At 50.2% G+C, this 17,518-nt stretch overlaps 2 protein-coding genes across 5 annotated transcripts; one reads left to right on the top strand and one right to left on the bottom strand.

Annotated features, from left to right (window-relative positions):
* The first annotated feature begins 3,313 nt into the window (after positions 1-3,313).
* On the top strand, positions 3,314-12,039 carry PRC1 (protein regulator of cytokinesis 1). Of its 3 annotated transcripts, none has more exons than XM_033166676.1 (14): positions 3,314-3,397; positions 3,604-3,736; positions 6,736-6,858; positions 6,946-7,179; positions 7,262-7,432; positions 7,537-7,686; positions 7,942-8,089; positions 8,194-8,330; positions 8,466-8,561; positions 8,676-8,822; positions 9,361-9,471; positions 10,298-10,396; positions 10,824-11,066; positions 11,732-12,039. In XM_033166676.1, the coding sequence occupies exons 1-14, from the start codon at positions 3,387-3,389 to the stop codon at positions 11,807-11,809; spliced, it is 1,881 nt and encodes a 626-aa protein (XP_033022567.1). In that variant the 5' UTR covers positions 3,314-3,386; the 3' UTR covers positions 11,810-12,039. The 3 variants fall into 3 exon arrangements, with proteins under 3 accessions (XP_033022567.1, XP_033022569.1, XP_033022568.1); XM_033166678.1 differs by having other exon boundaries at positions 10,824-10,989; XM_033166677.1 differs by having other exon boundaries at positions 10,887-11,066.
* Positions 12,040-12,599: 560 nt separating this feature from the next.
* RCCD1 (RCC1 domain containing 1) lies at positions 12,600-17,469 on the bottom strand. Of its 2 annotated transcripts, XM_033166679.1 has the most exons (8): positions 17,297-17,469; positions 16,634-16,834; positions 16,366-16,519; positions 15,846-15,967; positions 14,149-14,253; positions 13,870-14,013; positions 13,426-13,455; positions 12,600-13,313 (listed from the first exon to the last, which is right to left on the bottom strand). In XM_033166679.1, the coding sequence occupies exons 1-8, from the start codon at positions 17,466-17,468 to the stop codon at positions 13,171-13,173; spliced, it is 1,071 nt and encodes a 356-aa protein (XP_033022570.1). In that variant the 5' UTR covers position 17,469; the 3' UTR covers positions 12,600-13,170. The 2 variants fall into 2 exon arrangements, with proteins under 2 accessions (XP_033022570.1, XP_033022571.1); XM_033166680.1 differs by lacking the exon at positions 13,870-14,013.
* Between the last annotated feature and the right edge of the window lie 49 nt (positions 17,470-17,518).

Consider the following 17,518-nt stretch of genomic DNA (forward strand, 5'->3'; position numbering starts at 1 on the left):
TTGGGGCTAAGGAATACATAAAAATAAAAACTCCATATAAAATAGATCTAGCTTCCTCAAACTCAGCCCTCCAGGTGTTTTGAGACGACAATTCCCATCATCCCTGACCACTGGTCCTGCTAGCTAGGGATCATGGAAGTTGTAGGCCAAAAACATCTGGAGGGCAGAGTTTGAGGAAGCCTGAAATAGATCAAGACATGAAAGCATAAGAGTGAAAAAGCAACAGAGAAGGGAGGTTCCCAAATATATGAAATTCCACCTTTCCTACAGACCGTCTCGGGGGCAGTGGGGGCCCTCTTGGTAGTTCCTCCACTGTCAAAGGGGGGGGGCAGCCCAGAAGAGGGCCTTCTCTGCAACAGTCCCTAAGCTGTAGAACTCCCTACTGCGGTGCATCCAGTGCCTTCTTTGGATAATGCTGAAGATGCACTTCTTTGTCCTAGCTTTTGACATTTGAGGTGTGTTTTTGGGGTCCACCTTAATTTTATGGTTGTAAGTTGTTTTGTATATATTTTTTTAATATTAATGCTGTAACCTATGCTGGGACCTCAGGGTGAAGGATAGGTAATAATAAAAAGAGGAGGAAAAAGAGGACCCCCCCCCCGTTATAAACAAAAATCTGCCCTGATTCCCTTATGGGGTTCACAAGAGCCTTTGTAGAGTCCTTTGTTGGTTCTCCATTGGTAGGAGTAAATAACAGAGGCCAACCAGAGTATACTGAGAAGCAAAGCAGCTAGTAAGCCTGAAATTTCCCACCCTGGAGTCCAAGACCACCCCCAGAAGCATCATACCTACGTCATAGAAAAGGGCGGTCTATAACAGAAATCTGTTAACAGGTAGGTAGCCGTGTTGGTCTGCCATAGTCAAAACAAAATAAACTAAAAAATTCCTTCCAGTAGCGCCTTAGAGACCAACTAAGTTTGTTCTTGGTATGAGTTTTCATGTGCATGCACACTTCAGATGTACCTGAAGAAGTGTGCATGCACACGAAAGCTCATACCAAGAACAAACTTACGGTAGTTGGTCTCTAAGGTGCTACTGGAAGGAATTTTTTAGTTTATTTTGTTTTGAGAAATCTGATAAGTTTGTTTTCCTCCACCTGCCAGGCTACCTGATAATGCCTTCTCTGATTGCCCTTCCTGGTATGTCAGGCTATTGCTTTAAGAGGGTAATCACTTTAATTCCTGAGACAATGGGAAGGTTCCCTCACCCCCTCCTTCCTTGCAGAGAAACACTTTGTCAGTTTGGGAGTGAAAAATGGTTTCAGGGCTGTTTTCCTGTGCTGATTCACACATGTGGCCCATACACTTATATATATATGTGTCTGCTTGGTACACCGATGAACAGTTATTATATATATAAGACCTTAATATTCTTATTACACCCCCTAACATACTGTTTAGAAGAGGCAGAAGGGATAAGAGAAACTGTGACTAAGAAACAACTGTGCATAATGGTGCAAAGAAAGCTCATGTCTGCTGGTGTATTGCGGAAGATAAGAGTCATAGGCCTTTTCAGACCTTTGACCAAATGAGACCCTAGGACGGTATGAGAGCCCAGCCCTGTCAAAAAATGCTTTCTGCTTCTGGGAAACACACAGCAGCACTTTCCTCTTTCTGCTTGCTTTCTCAACTCTCTTTGCTGCAGGAGAAGCTGCCTACTCAGACAAGGTGTGGATATTTTTCCCTTGGGAAGGAAGGTGAGTAATCCAATGCACAAGCTACAGCAAGGAGTGGAAAGAATGGCTGGCCGCCAGATCCTATAGTCATGGGGGTGGGGGACTCAGGCGGAAGAAACACAACCCTCAGAAGGAAATGCACCGAAAACACAAAGGGCAGCAAGACTGGCAGTGCACACCAAGCATCAGCTGCCAGTCATGACACCCCATGGAGGGTGGCAGCCCCAGGACCATCTTCCCCCTTTGACATACACAGCAATGGCACTCTAGCACCCCCTTCCTATGGCAATGGTGGTAGTGCCTGCCACCCGCTGTGCAAGCAAACAGGAGTGAAAGTCACACCATTTTTGGGAGGAACAGCACAGCACAGCATAGACTTTGGTCCTTTGGGCAGAAGAGATGCACAGCCTTGTGGAGAAGCACTCAAGACCCCCTGAAGGGGAAAGAGTGCCTTTGTCAAGAATGCTGGGCAATGCAAAAAGCTGGTGGTTGGTGCCCACTGGCACTGGCAGGAAGACCAAGTAGGTGGAACCAGAGCCAATTTTTATTTTATTGGTTACATTTCTATCCCATCTTTCTTCCCCCAATGATATCAAGACAGTGCGTGTGGTTCTACCAGCTTCTCCATTTTACCCTCAGAACAACCCTGTGAGGTAGATTAATTGAGAGCAGTCACAGAATGGGTGGAGCAGTCCGAGATCACCTAGTGAGCTCCATGGCTGAGCGGAGACTTAACCTCTAACCACTAAAGCACACTGGCACTCTAGGACTGACAGGCTAGAACAGGCTTCCTTAACCTCGGGCCCTGCAGATGTTTTTGGCATACAACTCCCATGATCCCTAGCTAGCAGGACCAGTGGTCAGGGATGATGGGAATTGTAGTTCAAAAAATCTGGAGGGCCGAGGTTGAGGAAGCCTGGGCTAGAACCACCCTCTGGTCGTCAGGAAGGAGGCAGGCAGGTGGGGAGTAGCCTGAGGATGTGGAGCAGCGCCCCATTTGCCTCCATGGCCCACGAAAGGGGTCCTGGGGCTATGGCAACTGCTCCCTCCGTGCTGGCTGCAATCGCCTGGCCGTTGCCGTTTTCCTCCCCTCCCCCTGGCCTGGGCAGAGACCAGGGGATGGGTGGGTGGCACCTCGTCCCTCCCCTCCAGCAAAATCAGTGCGCATTCCGGGGAATCCCCGGCCTAATTTTGCAGAGGGGAGACGCGTTCCGTCCGGCCCCCACCCTACTTTTAAAGCAGGGGCTGGAAAAGCCGGCGGCGGGTTCCCACTCCAATCCAATGCTCCGCAGGACCGGGCAGGCTCCTCCTCCTCAGCGGCGTTACGTCAGAGGAGTTGCTTGACGCATTGACATTCGCCTCGCGCCAAGCACCGGACCTGGGCGACTGTTACGTTCCTTCCTTCTACGTTTGCTACTCTCCGATAGGCTACAGTGAAAACAGCGCTTCCCTCTCATTGGGCAGAACGAACGTTCGGACGGAATAAACGCCAGCAAGGTGTCGTCCGTCTGGCAGTTGGGGGCGTGGCAGCGCCTTATACGGGAGCCAATCAGGAGGCGGTGGGGTAGAGTTTGAATCCTAGGCGGAGGCGCAACGGCTAGCGGAGTTGTGCGACGCGGAGCCGAATAATCCGCGGCGGTGGGAGCAACAGCGAGGAAGATAGCAAGAGGGAGAGAAGTGGGCTGGCTGGCCTTGGCGGATACCCGCGGCCATGAGGAAGAGGTGGGCATTTGGAGGACGAAGTAGAGGGCGCTCTCTGGTTCGCAGGCGGCTGCCCGTCCGGTGTAACTCCGCAGTCGCCTCGCTGCGAGCCAGGCTGGCCAGGGGCGGCCTCTGCCCCGGAGCGTCGCTGTCTTCCCAGGTGTCTGGTCGGTCATGGGGAGGGTTCCTTCCCCCGCCCCTGACGGACTACCTTCCCTCTCTCGCAGCGAGGTTTTGGCCAGCGAGTCGGTGGCTTGCCTGAACCAGGCGCTGTTCCAGCTGCGCGACATCTGGGAGGAAATCGGCATCCCCGAGGACCAGCGCCTGCAGCGCACCGAAGTGGTGAAGAAGCACGTCAAGGTGAGCAGGGCCGAGGGATTTTGCCAGCTGAGCAAGTGCGAGGCCATGGGATGCCTTAGGCTGACTTAGAGCAGTGGCCCATCTTCCCCAGCGTTGGCTGCACTGACTGGCAGCAATGGCTGTCCAGGGTTTCAGACAGGGTCTTCTCGCAGCCTGACATGGTCCTTTCCTACCAGGGCTGGCATAGATATTAGGCAGGGTGAGGCTGCCTCAGAGCCCCCAGGGTGGCAGGGCGGGGCGCTGCAGCTGGAGGCAGCAGGGCAGGGTGGCATTTTCCATTTCGCCTCAAGTGACTAAATGAGGCACGCCATCCCTGTTCCCCATTGCACTGCTCAACCAGGTGCTGCTGGGCTACAACTTCCACCCTCCCCCAGTTAGCTTAGCTAGTGGTCAGAGAGGCCGATGGCAGCTGTAGGTCCAACAATATCTGGATACCGAAAATTGCAAAATGCTGTTCTGGAGCAGGGGCTCCCAAGCTGGTCTGAGGCTCTTCATTCAGGTCACTGTGGCATGCCCACTTTAACTGTTCATATCGATTTTTAACCATAATTTAATTGCTTGTTTCATTTGTGTTGTATTGCTATCTGTTTGTTTGTTTGTTTGTTTGTTTGTTTGTTGTTTGCTTTATATACCACCCTTCATCTCAGAGCAGAATAAACCGACAATAGAGCATTACAATTGCTACAGGTGTAAAAATCATTAAGCAGTCTGGGTGGGGGGAACAGAGAATAGAGGAGACTCACCTGGCCTCACGGTTCAAGGTCAAGACCTGTAAGATGAGTCCTGTGACTGGATTAGACCAAAAGCCCATCTTGTCATGCAACAGAACACAGGAAAGTGCCTTAGTACTTTGGTCCATCTAGCTCAGTATTATTCACTGGCAACAACTCTTCAAGGTTTCAGCTTTCCCAGCCCTACCTGGAGATACCAAGGAATGAACAGTCTGTTGCCTGCCCCTGCTCCCCAGCAACTGGTATTCAAAGGCTTAGTGCACCCAACACTGGAGGGTTAACTAATAGTTGCTGAAAGTAACATGCAGTCATAATGACATAAGTAGCCATTGATAGGCTTATATTTTATGGAATTCTTTAATCACTGCCTCCTGTGGGAGCAAATTCCGCAATTTTAACTGTGTGCTGCATGAACAAGTTTTCCTTCTGTTTGTCTTGAATCTCCCTACATTTAGCTTCATTGGATGACCTGTTTGGTTATGAGAGGGAAGCAAATCACTGTCTGCTTTCTCCACACCATGTGTAATGTTATAAACAAAAATCTGCCCTTATTCCCTTATGGGGTATGCAAGAGTCCTTTTGAAGATCCTCCATCAGTAGGAGAAAATAACAGAGGCCAACCAGAGAATATTGAGAAGCAAAGCAGCCTGATCTTTACTAAAGCTGTTGCAACAGGGTACTCCCCCCAAACACAGGAGAGCAGGGAAGGAACAAAGGTCTGCCTGCCCTTATATAGACATTTAAATTTCCCACCCTGGAGTCCAAGACCATCCCCAGAAACATCATTGTTACATCATGAAAGGGGATCTGGTGGCAGTAATCTGAGCATCCTGGACCCTGCCCCCTGCCTCCTCTTGTCCTCCACCAAACACCCATCAAGTGAAACAAAAGAGATATTTACATTTCCCTGTTTTCCAGCCAAGTTTTGTCTTCATCTGGGTTTGTTATTTCTGGAATGGCTACCTGTCTGGCTACCTATAAGACCAATTGCAGTCGTTAACAGTCAACAGGTTTACCACAGCTATCAGCCTATCACCCATTCCCACCACCCTTCTGAGTCATACCCCTCCCCACCCTCTCACTATATATAAGGGTCTGGTGACTTCTGTTTCAGTGTATCTGAAGAAGTGTGCATGCACACAAAACTCATACCAAGAACAATCTTAGTTGGTCTCTAAGGTGCTACTGGAAGGATTTTTTAAATTTTTTATTTTGTTTTGACTACGGCAGACCAACACGGTGTAATAAACAAAATCTGCTCTTATTCCCTTATAGGGTACACAAGAGCCCTTGTAGAGTCCTTCACAGGTTCTCCATGGGTAGGAGTAAAATAACAGACGCCAACCAGAGAATATTTAGAAGCAAAGCAACTAGTAAACTTGATCTTTATTGTTCTGTTGCAACAGGGTGCTTACCCCACACACAGGGAAAGCAGGGAAGAACCCAGAACAAAGGAGTGCCTGGCCTTATATAGAAATTTGAAATTGCCCACACGGGTTCAGGACCACCCCCAGAAGCATCACAGAAGAAGGCAGTCTCCAACAGATTTCAACAGAAATCTGAGTGCCCTTGTTTACCTTCTGTCTGTCAGTTTACCTGGTAATGCCTTCTCTGATTGCCCTTCCTGGTATGTGTGGCCATTCCTTTGAAATGGTTATCATTTTAATTTTCTCACCCCCTCCTTCCTTGCAGTTTGGGAGTGAAAATTGGTTTCAGGCTGTTTCCCTGTGCTGCTTCAGACTTGTGGCCTTGTTTGCTTGGCACACTTATGAATATTTACCTTAAAATTCTTATTACAGTAATTTCCTACTACTATACCATGCTTCCCTTTATCACCTTTTTTCAAAATGTTGTAACCTTTCCTCACAAAGGTGTTGCGTCAGCACCTTGATAATTTTGGTTGCCCTTTTCTTTATCTTTTCTAGCTCTACAGTTTTTCTAAGATGCAGGAACCAAAACAACCTCACAGTCCAAGTTTAGCTGTACCACATTTGTATGAAGATGTTACAATATAGGCAATTTTAATTTTGGCCCCGTCCTAACAGTTTCTCTTTGGTGAAGCACTTCTGCCTGATCATCATGAAAAATAAGCCCACATGTATGGGGCTTTCTTGGGAATGATCAGCGGGGGCCTCTGACATGCTCTACTGATGTGGAGCTGCAAGCACCAGGGGAGGGGGTTTCCTAGATTAAACTGACTGGGTTCTGCAGCTGCTGTAGTGTCCTTTGTTGCTCTGGGTTCAATGCTGCCTGCTCTTGTGCCACCAGGGCTTGCTGGACATGATGATTGCAGAGGAGGAGAACCTCAAAGAGCGTCTCCTGAAGAGCATTGCAGTGTGTCGCAAGGAATTGGTGAACCTCTGCAAGGAGCTGCAACTGACTCCTTTTGAGGTGAGGCTGTGGGTTGGCAAATGTGGCTCAGATGCCATCTCTTACAGGGTGGACCTGCTGAGCTCAGGGGGACTATTTTTCGCGCAGGAGGACGAGGAGACCACCATCCTGCAGCTAGAGAAAGACCTGCGCACCCGTGTGGAAGTAATGCTGAAGCAAAAGCGGGAGAGGAAGCAGGAGCTGAAGGTGCTGCAGGAGCGAGACCGGGAGATGTGCGACCTGCTCTGCACAGCTCCCTATGACATCGACAGTGAGGCTGTGCCCAGCCTGGCGGAGCTGGACCGCTTCCGGCGCCACTTAGCAGGACTAGCAGCCGAAAAGGTGGGCACACTTTGTGTGTGCATGAGCAAAGGGGGGGGTGCTGAGGTTGGGGCTTGATGTGTAAAATGTCCTGCTCCTCCAGGAGTGCCGGCAGAAGGAGTTCCTCGATACCAAGAGGCAGATCATCCTGTGCATGGAGGAGCTGGAGCACACCCCAGACACCAGCTTTGAGCGAGATGTCGTGTGTGAGGAGGAGGAGGCCTTCTGTCTCTCGGAGGACAACATTGCTGCCCTGAAGGATCTCTTGCAGCAGGTCAGAGGGTGCGGTCTGGGTGAAGGATCTGGGGGGCCTTGCATGTGACATCTCATCTCTTCTGCTGCTTTTAGTTTGGCTCAGGCTGGTCTTTCTGTCCCTAGCTCGAGAGCAGGAGAGCTCAGAAGGAAGCCTTGTGCCAAGAGCTGCGTTCCAGGATTCGGGTACTGTGGGAGCGGCTGCAGGTGCCTGCGGAGGAAAGGGAAGCCTTTGCCCCCTACATGGTGGGAGCCAAAGCTGCCGTCATGGATGCTGTAAGGAATACTAAAGGCCTGAGGTCTTGGACCAGCAGCAGTGGTCCCTATGCCAAGCCAACAGGGAGAAGGGGTGCTTCGTGCTGGGCTGTTGGGCTCAGGATCAAAGGGGAGCTGTATCAAACCTTTCTCTGCCTTCTCCGAATCCCTGTGCACCATGAGAGAGCCCCCCTCATGTTCTGTGGTGCACGCAGGAGGGGAGAGGGGGTCAGTGCCATCAGGGCGTGTGTTGACCCTTTGCTCTTCCCTGTCTAGCTGCAACTGGAAGTGGATCGCTTGCAAGAGCTGAAGTTTCAGAACATCAGAAATGTAGTGGAGGCCACCCGGGCCGAGCTGGCAGACTACTGGGAGAAGTGTTTTTATGGGGATGAGCAGAGGCGAGCCTTCTCCCCCTACTATGAAGGTGAGTAAGTAGACCCCCCCCCCAGCTGTTGCTGCTGGGTATAGATTGATTGGCTGTGGCCTCTTTCTACTGGGCATCCTGGTGTTTTTTTTCCTCCTTCCCAGATGACTTCACTGAAGAGCTGCTGCAGCAGCATGAAGAGGAAGTTTCCCGGATAAAGCAGTGCTACGAAAGGCATCAAGAGCTGTTTGAATCCATCCACAAGTGGGAGAAGAACTGGCGCCTCTTCCAGGAGCTTGAGGTACAGCCAGAAGCCCAAGTCACACAGGTGGCCAGATGTCTGGTGCTGGGCCAGGTGGGAAGCCACTGAGGGCCAGCCTAGGGTGGGTTCCCAAGCACAAGAGGACGGCCCATTTCCCAACTTCTCCCTTTTCAGAGGAAGGCGACGGACCCCAGCCGCTTCACCAACAGAGGGGGTAACCTTCTGAAAGAGGAGAAGCTGCGAGCGAAACTCCAGAAGACTCTTCCAAAGGCATGTGGCCCTTTCTGCCCTTGGGAGGGACTGAGGCAGAAGGCCAACCAGCCTGCTGTTTGCTTTGCACCCTGGTTGTGTAGCTTAGCTGAAGCCAGTTGTCTCTTGTTGCAGCTGGAAGAGGAGCTAAAGGGGTGTGTGGAGCTCTGGGAGCAGGAGCAAGAGCAGGCCTTCCTGGTGAATGGACAGCGCTTCATGGAGTACGTGGCAGAGCAATGGCAGCTCCACCATTTGGAGAAGGAGAAGGAAAAGCAGGAGCGAGTGAGTGAACCAGCTGAGAGCCCTCGAGCAGCTTCCATCTCCATATCACTTAACAAGGACCCTCTTGCCCTCCCTGCTTTAGTCTAAAAAATGACTCCTTTTTCTCTTCTCTGGCTGGTGACAGATCACAGGTGGCTTGGCCAAGGTCTCCAAAGGATGGGGATGAGCTGAACCTTCCGCACTGGGTGTTTGAGGCCTTGCTTTGTGTGTCTGAAGTACAGGGGAGAGGGGGATATACTTTGAAGCAATGGTCCCAAAGCTGACACATGCTGCTACGAGAACCACCCAGTAATTTGAAGCTTAAAATTAGCTGCTGGGTTATCTTGGGCAACCTGAGTAGGAGTCATCAGTACCCCTCTGGCAGTGGGTAGGTAGGCTGAAGAGAAGATGCCTGCAGAGGACTTCCGTCCCACCAGTTTTGTAGCCAGACATGAAGGACTTCTTGTTGCCTTCCCTTTTTGTGGCTAATCTAACTTGCTTCCCATCCCCTTCTGGGGCTTCTGTGGATACCAACCACCCCTATTCCTTTTTCTTCCAGCAACTCAAGAAGTCCCGCCAGATTGAGGAGGAGATGATGTATGGTAGCACCCCACGGACCCCCAACAAGAGACGGGGCTTGGGCTTCATCACACCCAGCAAAGTGCGAAAGGTCCGTGTTGCCATGTGATGCTTCATGCAGAAGGGGCACTTTGTTTGTTCCCTAGTACCACATGTGCAATGAATTATGAATTGGGGCGGGGGGGGGGGGGTTAGTTATTCTTGAAATAGTTATGGGATGGCTGTGTGTCTTTTATTGAGCATTTCGATTGCAAACAGCCTCAAGTACAGGAATTTAGAAAAGTGGTGTACAAAATAGCAATGAAATATAAATGCTGGAAATGCAAGCATTAGTGCAATAAAACCAAATGATTTTCATTGACCAAGAAAAAATGCCCAAGGAGCCAAAGAGAATTGAGAATCCCTCACAGTGGCTGCAAGAACCTGTTTTTGCAAAATACTGGGTGGAAACGCAAATTCCCGGAATAGCTGAGATAAAAAGCAAAGATGTGTGAATCACAAAGTTCACACAAAAGGAAAGGAGGCAAACTTAATAAATTTCTGCAGAACTACAGTATGTTTACTGATTGATAGTCTAGGAAGGTATACTTCTCAGGAGATGATGTAATAATAAATAGCATAGCTATAACCCTTTATTAATCCTGACCTTTTGTACAATATTTTCTTCTATAAAAAAAACCCAAATCCTATGGTGCAGTCACATCCAGAGCATTATGCAGTTCTGCTTGCTCTTATTATGCATCCACACACCCTTCCAATATTTGATAAGGTTGGAGATGGTGTAAAAAAGAAAAAAAGAGCTGCACCTCCACTGTGAAGAAATGTTTTATTGCTAGGTGCTTGGGGTGGAAAGAGTGCTTTTGCCACCTGGAGTTAGGGAGAGCACATTTGTGTTAACTCATGGCTTTTTCTTGCAGCTTAACACCACAGCTACCCCGAACAGCACCATCCGTTCAGCATTTGGGGGCTCTCTGTTCCACTCCCCAACACCCCACCAAGCACTTACTGGAGGAAAAGTAAGCAGTAGCAGCTGGTATCTAAATTCTTCCTATTTCCAACATTCAGTCCTAGGTGCAAATGTTTTTTATAGCTACACATGGACCCAAGAGGGAAATTATCAGCAAAGGGCTGGGGGCAACCTCATGGTTTACTGAACTGCAAGAAAACTTTTTATTTTTAAAAAAAGTGTTAATGTTTTATTACTTGCTTTGTAACACATTATTTAGGCAACATACATTTCTTCCTCTTAAGCGACGGGTATTGCAAGTAGAAAAGAGGCCATCTTCCTAAGACTTCAGCAAAAGTTCTGTAGCCACATTTATGCCCAGTCAGAAGAACGCAGTGCCCTCGTAGAATGTTGTTCTGTGTTGCCCCCCACCCACCCCTGTGGCGTACTGAGCAACCAAGAACTAGTGTCTCCTTTTCTGTGCTGCTTCTCTGCAGGGCTCCCGGAAGCTGACTGTCAAAAGCTCTAACCTCCAGTGCTGCTCCCCTCTGCCTCCGCAGCCTTTCCGGACTCCCAGCCGCATGGCCCCCAAGTCCCCTCGCCCAGGACCCATGGAGCACAACAAGGAGAATGTCGCTCAGCTCAACAGAACAGCTCTGAGCGGTGGGTGCATCCCTGCAGCCCCTGCCCAGAGCTCCTGCAGCATTAACTCTGTTGCCAGCACCTATTCCGAGTTTGCGGTAATTTCCCTCTTCTCTCAACGCCTCTAACCTGATAGCCACCACTCTCAGCAACTGGGCTGCCAACCGCCCTTGCCTGCCCCACTCATTCCCTTGGGCAGCCACAGGCCACCCAGGATGCTGTGAGCCACCCTTGAACTGTAATGGAGCATGCAGTACAACGGTAATCATTTCACATTTTCCTTCCCAAGAGCACCCCCTCCCTAGCTGAGCCAACCTCCTAATGCAACAAGCCAGCTGTCTTGATCACTGGCCACTCTCTCCTGCTTAGTTGGTCTCAAACATGGACGGCACCTGGCTTGTGGTGGCACTTTATGGATAAACTCAGGTTGCATGTGAGCCTATGTAATAAAGCCCTAGCCCCATTTATGTGTTTTCTGGAATGGAAAGCAGCGTTGGGGAGGGGGGTGAACAAGCATAGAGCAGTGGGGAGGGGACATTTGGAAAGGGGTTAAGCACCTCTTTATTCCCCTTGCATGTGTTTGCCTGCAATATACCTGCACGGAGCTTGGTGTCAGTGGGGATGGTGCCCTTGGGTTGTGTAGTGTTGGTACACCTTCCCTTCCCTTCTGCCCTGGGCTGGGACTTCACATTCACAAGAGGGTCTCCACTGCTCTTTGTTCCAGCTTGCTCAGTTACATCACATAGAATTTATCTTTTCACAGCAAGAACTTTCAAAGGCTTCCAGATCTGACTTCAAATCCCGCATCCTTAACTCCACGGTTTCCAATGTTGAGAGCTGATGGGGAGCTTGTACACAGCGGCAAAGGAAGGTAGCCTAAGGAGCTGGCACCACTGGACTTCACTCCTGGCATTAGGAAAAGCCGTGTGCCTCCCTGCCTGGCCCTGTTGCCTGTGTGGCAATGGAGGCAGGGCCACTTTTAACTATTTGTTCCTTGTTTTTACCACAATGAATTTTTTTAAACAATTTTTTTGTATATTAAAAAGAATAAAATGTAAATGTTGCAAAGGGTTTCTAGAAGCCTACTCTAGTGCACAACTTGCTGTCTAGTCTAGGGTTCCAACAGCAAGGGAAAAGGGATCATGGCCCACCCCAACCTATACTCTAGCAAGCCTCTGGAACGTTTGCTCCTGCCCTCTGCTAGGCAAAGGGTGCAAGAGAGCCCACAGTGGCAGCACTCCGTCCATCTTGTTAATGGGGGCTGAATCTTTACTGCCCTTCTTGGTGCTCATGCAGTTGCTTTTGGGGGAGGGAGTAATTACAACAGAAGTGGGGAGGGAAAGCAGGCAGCCCCTAAACTTGCTTGCAGTAGGAAAAAGTGATCAGGTCCTGGGGCTTTTTAGGACGCTTCCCCATGCTTGCTCCAGGGGTCTTGTTCCACTGGAGAGAAGCACAGCTTACCTTTAGTTATGACAAATGGGACGGGGCTGACTTCTTGCTGCTGCCTTTGAGCTGGGCTAGTCCTGGCTTCCTCATGGGGATGGGGAAGGAGGAGGAGAGGCTTCTGCCAACCACCCCCACCCTCCCCATCACCATGGCTAGATTTGCACCTTGTTTTCACTACAGTGTCCTTTTATTATTTATTTGTATGGCAGTATGTTCACATCTTGTTTATCAGCTGTTCTGTATAATGACTAATCAATTGTATTGTTCTGATGAGGGCTCTTAGCTGAGGAGAGCAGTCTAACTTTACTCCACTTGTACCGCAATGTCCTTTAGCCTGGCATCTGGCTTCTTGCCCGAAGAACCATGACTGTGTTTCAGGCTAATAAGCTGTTGCTGCCACTGTCATCCTTTATTCACATAATGACTGTTCCAACATCTGTTTTGTCCATCATGGCAATTTAGCGCTACATAAAATATGCTCTGTATAACTCTGCCTCTGTGGTGTTCTTGGAGATGCTAAAACAGCTCCCTCTTTTATCTAAACATGCCCTTGTGTTGTCCATTGAAGTAGCCGTTACTGGAAGGCAGGTGGAACTAGGATTAGATGGAGCCACTGCCCCTGATCTGGGGCTTGGATAAAGTAAGATTGAGCCTGAACTCAGACAGTAAAGCATTGGACTGGAGCGGCAGTAGGAGTAGGTCCTGTTCAGGCTGTCTTCCCAAAGGTTTCTGGCTTCTTGCCCTCCATCTAAGGTGTTATTGGGCCACAGCATGTACATAGGTAGTCCATGGTCCACATACCACGTCCACTACACGTAGACCCCAGTCCACAAAGCAGGACACCCTCTTTGCCTCATCAGAACTGGCTGTCTGCCCATGCCCCAGTTGGCCATATTTACCTGCAACCAAGAAGAGCTATTGGCACCAGTTTGCCCTTGGAGCAGGAAGAGGAGAAGACGAAGTACTAACCCTAAGGGCAGCTATAATCCTCCCCCCCCCCAGCTTACTTACCCCAGCCCCAGGTGTAGAGCTCTCCTGTACCTGAAATACAAGGGTGACCTGTGTTTAACTGAAGTTGTTGAAGGATAACAGTTGAGCACCTCTTTGGGGGAATGGGGCAGATCCAAGAAGCAATGGAAAAGGAGAAACCTTCAGGACCCTTTTACGCTATGTTGTGATTTCTCAACCATGCAAAAACCAAAGAGCTTGTGCTGTTTAGGAACTCCATTTTAAAGTGCAGCTGTTTTGGGAGGGCTGCTGGACATCCTTACACATAAACTGTGTTAGGTCTCACACACATTTTATGCACGTTTGTCCTTCACTCTTGGATGTTTCACCTTTGACAATGAAGGCTCAGGCAACAGCCCCAGGATATCTTTCAGGTACTGGGCAGTGAAGCCTTCATCCTGTTGTCCCTGTGCTCCCCTCACAAAGACAAACTCAGTATCCTCTTACATGTCACAGCAGCAGTGTGTCGTGAACCACAGCTGATCTTGCAGACATCTGCCCCATCTGGCATATCCAGCAAAGCAGGGAAGGCTTGGATGGAAATGAATCCTTGTGCTGCCTCTTGCTCTGCCAAGCTCAACTCCGTGTCCCCTAGAAACAACCCAGTATAAATAAAACTGCCAAAGTCAACCCATACCCCAGCAACAGCTGCAGGGTGTAGTGTAAGTTTGCCCTGGGCCAAGTTTGCCAACAGAGCATCTAGCTCTGTCCCAGAAGTGGCCTCACCTCTCTTCACCTCTGCCGTGGTGGCTCTACTCTCAGCCACAGATTTGGAAGGTAGGGCCAGTTGTCCCGTCTCGTTCCAGCCCCAGACGTACAAATCACCTGCTTCTGGCAGAGAGTGGGAAAGAGAGCAGCTCAGAGCTCAGTCCAGGACCAACGTGGCCTTTTTCCGAAGGAAGAGGCCTCATGGGGCTGGCAAAATGTATTCTCCAGCGAAAGTTGGTTCTGGCTGGCCCTATGAGGGATTTAACTTCCCATGCAGAGGGGAGTTTATTATTTGAAAGTGATGGGAATGGGAAGGGTTGTAGAAGAAGCCTCACCTCCATCTTTATATTTTTGGTTTTATAACTTTAAGAAAGATTAAGACAGAAAAGGCAAATAAGGGCAAAGGAGGTAACTGTTAGCAGTGGCTGATTGGTGGCCTTAAGTCAGCCCTGGCCATTGAGGGAGGAGGTCCAACAAAAATATTTGGACGGCCACAGGGTCCCTGCCTCTGTTTAAGGAGCAGGAGCCCAGTTAACCCCTGACACCACATCAACAATGAGGGAAATGGCCAGGTGCAAATGAACAGGAGGATCCCTGCAGCAGGTTTGTTCTTGCCAGCCTCAAAATGTTAGTGCAACCTGTACAGCACATAGGCAACAATTATTCATACAATAAATATTCTTGTTCAAAAACATTTTTTCATCATTTATCAAGTTTGTATGAATAAGACAACTGCTTACAACGTGCCATGAAAACTTATAAGCTATCTAGAATAAAGTGAACTTGTAATATCAGATTTTATTAAGTTCTTATAATTTCTTGACTCAATTTTTGTTTTTTCTTGTTTTCTTGTTTTTTAAAACAAAATAAAAATAAAATAAAATCCTTCCAGTAGCACCTTAGAGACCAACTAAGTTTGTTCTTGGTATGACCCATTCCAACCACCCTTCTGAGTAATACCCCTCCTCACTCTCTCACTATATATAAGGGTCTGGTGACTTCTATTTCAGTGTATCTGAAGAAGTGTGCATGCCCACGAAAGCTCATACGAAGAACAAACTTAGTTGGTCTCTAAGGTGCTACTGGAAGGATTTTATTTATTTATTATTTTGTTTTGACTATGGCAGACCAACACGGCTACCTACCTGTAACTTGCTTTTTAAGTAAATTCAAGAAGAAGGTAGGTAAGTTCAACGATGTATTATGATGATTCTAATGAGATTTTGCTTGGATTATTATTAGTTAGCACTAATAGATACATTAATGGCTCAAGACTACTGAGGAAGCTCAGAAAACTGTGCCTAGGCTATCCATCAACCCCAACAAATTGGCCCTGTCGGGGGCAAAATAGCAGCTCTTCAACTTTATGGACTGCTAGGGCAAAACAGGGAAAGAACGCTGGCACCCTGCCTTCCACCTGCACTTCACAGCTACCGGGAACATCATTGAACTTACCTACCTTCTTCTTGAACTTACTTAAAAAACAAAAATTGAGTATAAGTTGCACTATCATTATTAATGGCACAGGTTGTATTTCTTCAGCAGCCTCAAAAGGTTGGCATCAATAATTCCGCTGATATTTTTGTTGCTATTGTTATTACCAATGTAAAAAAGCAACAAACAAACTACAGCAAGTCTATTTTGGGCTGCTGGAATCCCTAGCTAGTCATTGCTTAAGATGGGCCACTGCAGACCATGCCCTCCTGCCCCCTTACCACTAATGCCAGCTGAATGCCATCCTCCAGCCGCCACATCCACCAGGGGCACCCCGTGCAAGGCTTCCACCAGCTGGGGCTCTGTCCTGCTCTCCAGCTCCCCATGGCCCAACTGCCCATGCCTGGGAAGAAAAGACAGGAGGAGGAGGAGCCACCATGCTTCCTCTCCCCCCAATGCAGAAGCCCACCTGGCACTAAGAAGAGACCTGCAGGATCTGGCTAATGGCCATTCTAGTCCAACATCCTGTTCTCATATTGGCCAACCAGATGCCTGTGGAAACCCACAAGCAGGATCTGAGCCTAAGAGGACCTCTCCCTTCCTCTACTGGCTTCCAGTAACTATGGAGGCAGAGCATAGCCATCATGGCTAGTAGTAATTGAGAGCCCTCTCCTCCATGAAGTTGCCCAACCATCCTTTAAAGTTGCTAGCCATCACTACCTCCTGTGGGATGTCGGCCGCTAGTTTTAACTATAGCCCTGCCAGGAGGGCCACGCTAGTCCTCACCTGTGCCAGACTCACCTGCCGCCTCCCCACGAGAAGAGGGCCCCCTCTGTGTTCAGCAGCACCGCATGCTCGTAGCCCAGGGCCAGCTTGCGAGCCTGCAAGGCGGAGGGCAGAGGGGTGAAGAAAGGGGGCCGAGGGGCCACGTACCCGCCAGGCACCAGGGGCAGCTCTGGGGCAGAAGAGAAAGAGGGTTAGGGACAGAAGGGATGAGCCTCCTAGGGTGCAGCAACAGCTTCCTCTTCTTTCAGGGCGCCGCTTCTGTCCGCGCACCTACGGTACCTACCTACGGTCGCTGCTTCCTCAGGGAGGATCTCGCACCTCCACGCCGGTTCCCCTTCCAGGACCAGGGCCGAACCCTCCACCGGCCAGCTCTCCATCGCCGCCTCCCGCAGCACCAGCACGTGCGTCTCCGACGGCAGCACGTCCCGGCAGTCCTCGGGCAGCGCCGCGCATACCGCGCCTTGCAACAGCACCGGGGGGGACCCTGCGGGAGGCAGAAGGCAAGACGGGGCGCGGGGGCGCGCGGATTGGATCTCTCAGTCCAAGCGGAGCAGGAGGCAAAGGAAGAATATCGGGGCCACAGAAAAGGAGGAACCCCACCTCCCCGCCAGGGACGATTAGGCAGCAACCTAGAAAGGCAGCTTGGCGCCACCATCAAGGTTCATGGAGAAATTTCCCGCTCTGTTCTCTATAGAGGGGATGGGGCGCCTGTGACCTGCCTGGCGTCGTGGGGTTGCATCTCCCGCAGCCCCAGCAAGCAGAGGAGAGGAGTTTGGGGGTGCTAGTGAGGATGCAGAGCAGCATCTCCCCCACGGCCGGGACCCCTTAGCCTGTCCCTTCTATATGCCTTGGAGCGCGCGGTTCCCCGCTCCTGCTCAGCCTAATAAAAAGGGGTAAGGAAGCATGAACCCCGCATGGCCCCGGAACTCTGGTGGGCGCCTCTCACCGCCGGCGCGGATGATCCCGGAAAAGCTCCAGCTCGGCCTCACGCAGCGCACTGGCCCGGCCTCGCCCCCGACCAGCAGCGGCGCCACTTCCAGCCCGGCCTCCGTCGCCTTCCCGAAGCAGAAGCCGAACTGGAACCAGCCGCTGCCGCCTCCTCGAGCTCCCTCCGCCATCTCTGCCTTCCGGAAGGCGAGCGCCCCTTGCGGCAGGTCGGGGACAAGAG

Source organism: Lacerta agilis, chromosome 13, assembly GCF_009819535.1.
Source record: "Lacerta agilis isolate rLacAgi1 chromosome 13, rLacAgi1.pri, whole genome shotgun sequence".
NCBI classification, from domain to species: Eukaryota; Metazoa; Chordata; class Lepidosauria; order Squamata; family Lacertidae; genus Lacerta; species Lacerta agilis.

What these genes read in the sequence shown, in the direction of transcription:
- PRC1 (XM_033166676.1), top strand. An exon ending in AAGCTGCCGTCATGGATGCT is followed by an intron (nt 7,687 to 7,941) that starts GTAAGGAATACT and finishes TTCCCTGTCTAG; the next exon opens with CTGCAACTGGAAGTGGATCG. An exon ending in GCCTCTTCCAGGAGCTTGAG is followed by an intron (nt 8,331 to 8,465) that starts GTACAGCCAGAA and finishes CTCCCTTTTCAG; the next exon opens with AGGAAGGCGACGGACCCCAG.
- RCCD1 (XM_033166679.1), bottom strand. Translation starts at nt 17,468, where the DNA reads ATGGCGGAGGGAGCTCGAGGAGGCGGCAGCGGCTGGTTCCAGTTCGGC. An exon ending in CGGGATCATCCGCGCCGGCG is followed by an intron (nt 16,835 to 17,296) that starts GTGAGAGGCGCC and finishes TGCCTCCCGCAG; the next exon opens with GGTCCCCCCCGGTGCTGTTG. An exon ending in GCTCTACACCTGGGGCTGGG is followed by an intron (nt 13,314 to 13,425) that starts GTAAGTAAGCTG and finishes TCTTGGTTGCAG; the next exon opens with GTAAATATGGCCAACTGGGG.